This window comes from Dermacentor variabilis, chromosome 10, assembly GCF_050947875.1.
Source record: "Dermacentor variabilis isolate Ectoservices chromosome 10, ASM5094787v1, whole genome shotgun sequence".
Lineage (NCBI taxonomy): Eukaryota > Metazoa > Arthropoda > Arachnida > Ixodida > Ixodidae > Dermacentor > Dermacentor variabilis.
In genome coordinates, this window is record NC_134577.1 from 104,990,573 (window position 1) to 104,998,913 (window position 8,341).

Consider the following 8,341-nt stretch of genomic DNA (forward strand, 5'->3'; position numbering starts at 1 on the left):
GCAGTGCTTGCAACTCTGTGCAGTGCAGCGAAGCCTACGGCTTGAGCAACCAATCCGCAACAAGAGCCAACTGCACGTAACGCAAAGGGAGGAAGGCTCACTCATTGTTTCATACGCTGTCTCATACCTGGCTGGCAACGCTATGCAAGTAGTGTGGTCGTACAAATCCCAGTCAACACATTTTGCAGTGCGTTTGTTTTCAACCTGTGACACTTTCTACAGAACTACTACTACTTCATATATAATTACACCTGCAAGTTGTCAAAGCCACGTTGCATCAAACCACACATTATTTGTGCACCTCTGTGCTTGCTATGTTTTGGCTGCGAGTGCAAGAAATGTGCTGTGATCACTGGTCGCAGAAACGTGTCGCTCAGTTTTGTTTTTGTTCAGTGGTGAATCAGTTCAGTTCTGCAACGCTTTCCATGTAATGATTACATCATATTTAGCAATGTAAATGTATGAGAATGTTGCATGTAACTATGTGATGCATACCTATATCATTCTTTCGTATTTTACTCACTTTCTCTTTTTGGTCAGGAATGGGAGTAGTGACAAAAGTCTCCTCCATAGTGTTGCCTGCTACATGTGAAACGGAGTATTATTCTTTTCACAGAGCTTCCATTCAGTCAATGTTACATGCAGGGAAATCAGAGGAGGGCAATACAGCAAGGAACGTTCCTGCTGGTTCAAACTTCTGGTTGGCTGACATGACCCATAGCTTTCACTGCACTTCAGAGAACCGTTGAGACAGAGCATAAATTAGTTCTCTGTGATTTATGTGCAAAGTGACACGTCTGACTTCATCACCGCACGTGTCGAGCTGCCGTAACATTTTCCTACTACGTCATCAGTTTAACCCCACCACGTCCAACATGTCATTGTTGCTACACTAAACCTGATACCTCAAAATTCAGATTTCAGTGCAAAGTGCATAGCAGCAATTTTTATACGGAGGAACGAGGTTTCAGTTATGGATAGTTTGTCAAATGAATCACTAATTACCACAATAATAATTATCTTAAGCATATAAAATCTCCTTTCTTTTTGCGTACGGATCTACTCTTCGTGGACACAAGTAAAGGTATGAACAAGTTCTATTTTTTCTCAATGTTGAATGGCATTTAGGACTTGTGAAGTTAACGGAACTGTCGTGACAGTGATTAGAGTCCCTGGCTTACAACTGAAAAGCTGCAAATTCAAACACCGCCCAGGTGGATAGATTATTATTATTTCTTTATTCAAAAGTTTCTTTAGTGGTTAATTTCTGATGACGTACTCAGCCATGGGTTATCAAATGGGTTATCTTTTATAATGGCTATAACAGTTAATAAATGCCTCTTACTAGGCAAGCCCGTCTGTAAACCAGTTAAATTAGAAACACTGCTGAAAGATGTTATAAAGTGTTTTGATTAAGGTGCAAGGTTATCCTAAACGATTTATTGGGTTTCACAGCACTGATTATTTACAAGTATACAATGTACAAAGACGGGTGATACATGAAAAAATACATAGACAATGTTCAATGTGTGTGCTCTTAGTCACCCGACACCAAGCCAAACGGTAATCCAGTTCCATCCATACATTCACTGGCATGTTTCTGTCAATGTAAGTCAGAGCAGCAGTGATGCATTCCTGCAGTTCTTGCAGTGTTGTTGGCATTGGGGGTACATAAATTTTGTCCTTAACACAGCCCCACAGGAAGAAATCACATGGTGTGCAATCTGGCAACCTGGGGAGCCATGGCAGGGGAAGAACATCACCTGGCCCAGCGCAACCCATCCAGCGATGCGGCAGTTCTCTGTTGAGAATGGCGCAGACAGTTGTGCTCCAGTGAGGTGAAGCCCCATCCTGTTGAAAGTCAAGAAGTCAGCAGTCAGTTGGGCCAATAACCACAAGTGACATATGCAGGTGCATGGACCCTTTCACCACCTGCTCGATGAAGAAGAAGGGGCCACACATCTTTGTCTTGGATATGGCACAGAAGACATTCACTTTTGGCGAATCTCTTTCCAACTCCACACAAACATGCAGCATTCAGTACACCACACTCTCACACTGTAACAATTCACCTTTCCCAACAGATGGAAAATTGCCTCGTCACTGAAAATCAATTTCCTTGCAAAGTCATCATCATCTTCCATAGTCAGCTGCATTCGGGTACAAAACTCCAATCGCAGACACAATCATCTCGAATCAGGGTCAAGTGTCGTAACAGCTGCAAACGGTAGGTTCTGAAATGCAAACGCCGCTGCAAAACATTCCACACAGTCTTCTGCAGACAAGTTCACGGCTTGCACGATCAGTTGATTCTTGTGGGCTGCACACAAAGTTGTCTCACGCGCTCCACAATTTCCTCTGAGGAACGTGGTCACCCCGCGGTTTTCCCTTTACACAGACAACCAGCATCACGAAACTGGCAAAACCAATGCAAAATGCTCTGGTGACCAGTTGCAGCTTTTCCATATTTATGTGCGAAGGCACGCTGAACGCTCGTAACCGACAAACACTTCGCATATTCTAACACACAAGAACTCTTGTGCATTGTCGCCATCTTGTGGAATACCGTCACAGGCCTGCCATCGAGCGTGCAAGCGAGCCGCGAGGTGGGATTTTTAAACTTGGTGAGTGTATCTTATCTTTTCATGTATCACCCGTCTTTGTACATCATGTACTTGTAAATAAACAGTGCTTCGAAACCTGATGAATCATTTAGGGCTAACCCTGTTTTCCTTTTTTTACTGATGAGCAAAGAGCAGCAACAACGATTTTGCTCAGTGGTCTGCCAATAAGTGCTCTTGTGAAGTACAGCACTACATAAGTATATGGATTCACCAAAGATAGATGAATGGCAAATGGAAGAATGAAAAAGAAACAGCCTGTTTATTTGGCGACCAAGTACTGTAGTATACACCTGTCTAGCGTAAAACAGTTCCTTGATGGTCACCACCGTTGCCTTTAACATGTATGGACAGAGGGAAAAATTGTTTGCGCAGTAGAAGTATAGATATTGTATTTGGCCTAGCAAATCTTTACTTTCTCTCTTTAAACATAACTTAAATAATACCGAGTGTTACTCGCAACTGTTGGCTCACTTGGGCTGATATGTTACACATAGCCAGCATTTCATGGTAGGTTCAGTTTAATATTACATTTGTTTGCATGAATTGCCTGTTTTGTCCACAATAAATCCGAGGTATGCATCATATGTGGTGAAACCATTCATAAATGTCTACTATTTTGCTGAAACAAAACAGTGGTGCAGTCTAATGCCACTATGCTTAAAAGCACTTTTCATCATAATTTTGACAGATAGACAGCATTTTATTGCAATGAAATCTGCATTTTCTGAGTGGCATCACCACATACGATACACACTTCAGGTTTCTTGTGGCCAAAACATGCAAGTAATGCATACAAACATGGCATTGAACTGATCCCACCATGAAATGCTACCTATGTGTGACACATCAGTCCAAATGGGCGAGCGTTTTAGCTGCAAGAGCGGTCTATAGCTCGCGCTCGCAGTTAAGGAACACTCGGTACAAGCCTAACCACACCACCACACAAAACTCGGGTTAACTTGAGGACGAGCTACGTGGGTCACTGGATTTGTCCGAAGCCACCGCAGGCACTACGTCGACGTCGAAGTCTTTCACATAGTCCCTGGCATATTTTGGGTTGCAGTAGACCAGCAGGCGCTTGTCCTTGTGTGCTTCCAAGCCAAGTTCAAGCCTCAGCAACTCCCACGGCACATCGAGCGCGTGCCGTTCGGCCCACAGGTACAGCTCGCCACGCTGCTTGGAGCCCTGGACTGGAACCTTGAGTGAAAGCATGGGCGAGTGTGAATGCATTAAGAAATCAATGAAAATGCATTAAAATAAAAGCTGGGCTGCCGGATTGTTCTTGGATACAGGAGAGCCACACTTTCATGAACGAAAAGACTTAACTTATCCAAAGGAATTGGAAACTAAAGGCAGCTCACAGGTGACAATCTGTATATAGAGGTGTTTAATTTTAATAGGCATTCTTAAATATATGCTGTACTAAATCTCAGAATATTACTCCTTGATCTGGACAACTTGGAATACTGTACATGGACATTTATTTGCATCAAAGAGCAACATGCATAATTGGCTGATTAAAGTTTAAGCTAATTATTCCATGACTCATATTAATATTTACGAAATGGAACCAATGAGTTCACAACACAGATCCACTTGGAAGGAATTTTGGGAATGACACTGGTTTCAAGAAATGGGTTCCCATGATTTGGAAAATGCACTGGTGTTCCAGCTAAACTTGTGTTGCACTGCTCAAGAAGCGTGTTGTTAAAAATGTAAGTGAAACAACAGTGTATTTCATCAGAATGGCAAGTTGGGCCAGTTGGTTGGGATTCACGGTAAGGGTTGTAACAGCGCACCCAAGACAAGTACCACTAGTGATACTAATACTTTGACAAGTCTCTTCAAAAATCTTGTCAGTAAGTGTACAAACCTTTTCATTCCTTTAAAAACAAAGAAAACAAACACTGGAGTTCTTGGATGAGTAGGGACCTTTTGCATTTATCACGTCATGTAGCCAGATTACGTCATTCGAAACGCTCTGGCGACTCAACAAAACTCGTGCAGTTCCATAGCACTACAAAGGAACTTTGTTATAAAATGGTTCCTGTAAAATAATTTTATTGCAACGTAACCTTGCCGAAATTAATGAAGACTAATACCCATAAATTTTGGAAAGCTAGCCTACCACCTGGGTCATCTTTGGATGTGTTAATAATTAATGTTGCAGTTTCTGACACGCAGACAATAGCTTGTTTTTTTAACACCTACTTCCATTCTGTCTTTATGACTGATAACTCTGTAATCCCTGTTTTTGCTTCTGAACCATACCCTCCAACCAACGATGTATCACTGCCTCCTGAGGCTGTACTTAATCCTAAACTTAGACGCCAAGATGTTGTGTGGTCCTGACGGTATCCCAACTGTTTTCCTTATTCGATATTCTCTTTGGTGCAGCAGATATCTAACAGTTATATTCAGCAAATCTCTCTCAACCGCCACCTTTCCTCCCTCATGGAAACTTGCTTCAATTCTCCACTTATTTAAGTCAGGTAACATTCAATTGTTATCTAACTATAGGCCGATCTCCTTAACAGCACGTTGATGTAAGTTACTCAGACACATTATTTTTAAACATATTATGGAATCTTTTGAAACTAACAAAATTTTATGCACTTTCCAGCATGGTTTTATACGTGGCCTCAGCACTATAACACAAGTGACAGAATTCATTCACGACATCAGCAGCTCTTTAGACATAGGTGACCAGATTGATGCTATTTTTATAGACTTCACAAAGGCCTTTGACAATGTCTCACACCCTAAACTTATGCATAAGCTGTTCGTTATACTAAAAAATACATCCTTGGTTGGTTGGATATCGGACTTTCTTTCCCAGTGCTCACAATATGTACGTTTCAACTCTACTAACTCACCCTTGATGCCTGTTTCATCGGGGGTTCCCCAAGGCTCAGTACTGGGTCTTCTTTTATTCCTGCTTTATATTAATGGTCTCCCCCTACACACTTCAGTTAAAATATGCCTGTTTGCACACGATTGCGTTTTATATCATGCCATTAAATCTCCTACTGATCATATTGTCCTTAATAATTATTTTGCTGACTTCTGTAGCTGGTCCGAAGCATGACAAATGAATATCAACTTTTCCAAAACTGTCTCCATGTCCTTTACACTACGCTCATGCCCTTCCTTCTTTGCCTATACCTTCACTAATATTACCTTAAATACAGTGTTAGAATTCAAATATTTAGGTATCTTACTAACACACAATTTGTCATGGTCAAGACACATTGATGTCACCCGCAACAAGGCCCTTAAAAGGCTAGGTTACTTACATCGTACGCTGCATCTTGCTCCTCAAGAAACTAAACTTCTAACACATAAAATTTTCATTCGCGCCATCCTCCAATATGGCTTATTTATGGCATCCACACAGGCACTGTGACGTCAAAGAACTATAGAATCGGTGCAAAAAAAAAAAGTAGTGCGTTTGGTTGTCGGAGATATGACAAGAACTTTTTGCTGTCAGAATCCCTTCCCCCACTTGGTCTCACTCCTCTTGCAGAGCGTCGCAAACTTGAATGCCTAAAATTCCTTCACACGTTAATCAATTCTCATCTGTGAGGAGTAGCCACGCTCTAAATATCTCAACCTTTATTGCCCACACTGATTCCTTTAAATACAGGCTTTTCCCATCAACAATTGAAGCCTGAAATTCATTACCGGGCAACATCCGTTCACTACCACTGAAACAATTCACGCAATCTTGTTTATAAATGTTTGTATGCTTGATGTTCATCCCGTTCCTGCAATAGCCTCATTGAGGCTGCAGTATGTATAAAAAATTAATAACTTTCAGTGAATTCAGATTCAGTCGCTGTCAAAATGTGTCAAAAGGTGGCTGAATATGTGAGAGATCGAACCTGTGACTCGATCACCTATGAAAGCAAACGGTAAGGTGAAGTCGAGGTTTTGACAAAAGCCCGTCTGGTCGGGAGGCATCATGAAGAAGGGTAAAAAGAAGGACACCGACCACTGAATGAATACAAGAAAAGACGTTTCGGCTCCCCTGACGGGAGCCTTGTTCACAATGAAATCAAGGACGTGCGATACAATGTTTATATGGCTTTAAAATATGATGTAAGCAGCGCGTGTAGATGGGGGGGAGGGTTCCGTCATTGCGGTTGAGGGTGCTATCTGTCATTTGGATTAGGAGGGATTCCAAGTGGTGTCTTGACGTCAAATTTCTTTCTTTTTCTAATATCTTGGCGTTATCCCAATCATTGTATCGCACGTCCTTGATTTCATTGTGAACAAGGCTCCCGTCAGGGTAGCCAAAACGCCTTTTCTTGTATTCATTCAGTGGTCGGTGTCCTTCTTTTTACCCTTCTTCATAAACGGTAAGGTGCGCATTCTAACAAGTTCATACACTTTCTGCTACTTTGTTCTCGCTCAGATGTCGCTACGCGATCACATTTGCTCGTACGCATCGTTTTCTCGACAGTGACTGAATTTGTGAATTCAAAAATTGTGAATTCGTTGAATTCATTGTCGAATTGACTGTCGCATTTACTTAATTCAGTGAATTCAGTCAATGTCGAAGGGCTTCGAAAAGGGGATGATCTGTGATCTTCTATTACAAAAGCGACAAGCGTTTGTATTCGAAGAACTGCAGAAGAAGATAGCGCGCTTTCTGCTACCTTGTGTTCGCTCACATTTCGCTACGATATCGCATTTGTTGGACCGCATTGTTTTAAAAACACAGTTCGACACTTCTGCCGAATTCACTGTCGCCAAAACTCGAATTCGGTGAATTTTGAGAATTGACGGATTTCGACACTTCTGACCGCTTCCGCAGTGAGCACCCATTGCCGATCAGTTAATTTCTACGTCAATCAAGTCGCGCCGCTCCAGTCAAGAAAGGATGATTACTTTCATCTGAGCTCGGTGCGGTCGCGTCGAGGTGCTGGTTGTGTTGCTGATGTCGATGCGGTGCTCCTTGAGCGGCTCGCCGAGGAGTTTCATGGCAGCTGCGTTTCCCCGAAGCGTCGACATGGCGATCTTGTAGTACTCCAGTTCGGTCATCTTGTAACCCAGGTAGTTTTTAAACCAGAAAGTGGTGCAGACGAGTCCGATTCCGGTCCAGCCGGAGATCTGCACCATCTGGCTCAAGCTCGGCAAACGCATGGTGCGTGACCACGGCCGCGCTTTTCGGCCGCCACAACTGAAGTCAGGATCGCTTTCTGCACACGTCCGCGGGTGAAAAGGTAAGGTGAAGCGTTGCTAGTTACCAGTAACTCCGATGAGTCAACGCAAACACACTTCAACAGCCACAGTATGCGCCGTGCCAGCTGCGGCGCAGTCGTCTGCAGTTCGCGCAAGCCAAGCTAGTCTTGGATTGGCTTCTTCCGGATTAGTTGTCATATGACAATCCCGACAGCGCTGCTAGCTTTGGTTTCGGTTTTTTAGACGGGTTTTTGCACGGCAGCTGTATACCACTGTTCTAAAATCGAAAAGCGCAACAACCGAAGTAGTGAAAGTTCTACAAATGTTTAAAAATATGTTTGTGCTATTAGTACAACTGCATGCAGTTGTTTAGGCAATAAATTTTCAAAGTAGCGCGAATATTGCTCGATTTCTGCAGCGCGCACTATTCGCGCCATAGAGTTTCATATTACTATTCGCGCGTTGCTCCAATAATTGTCTTTAAGTAAATGGCAAATTATTTTGTAACTGAGGCCTAAGATGACGCACAA

General features: G+C 42.6%; 1 protein-coding gene across 1 annotated transcript; it reads right to left on the reverse strand.

Annotated features, from left to right (window-relative positions):
- Window positions 1-1,223: 1,223 nt before the first annotated feature.
- Window positions 1,224-7,982, reverse strand: LOC142560865 (uncharacterized). The gene is made up of 2 exons (XM_075673272.1): window positions 7,518-7,982; window positions 1,224-3,821 (listed from the first exon to the last, which is right to left on the reverse strand). Exons 1-2 carry the CDS (start codon window positions 7,770-7,772, stop codon window positions 3,579-3,581), a joined length of 498 nt encoding a protein of 165 aa, XP_075529387.1. The 5' UTR covers window positions 7,773-7,982; the 3' UTR covers window positions 1,224-3,578.
- Window positions 7,983-8,341: the final 359 nt, after the last annotated feature.

Excerpts from the sequence above, each read along its gene's own strand:
- LOC142560865 (XM_075673272.1), bottom strand. The coding sequence starts at position 7,772 with ATGCGTTTGCCGAGCTTGAGCCAGATGGTGCAGATCTCCGGCTGGACC. Across the intron at positions 3,822-7,517 it reads CGCACCGAGCTCAGATGAAA|GTTCCAGTCCAGGGCTCCAA; the intron begins GTAATCATCCTT and ends CTTTCACTCAAG.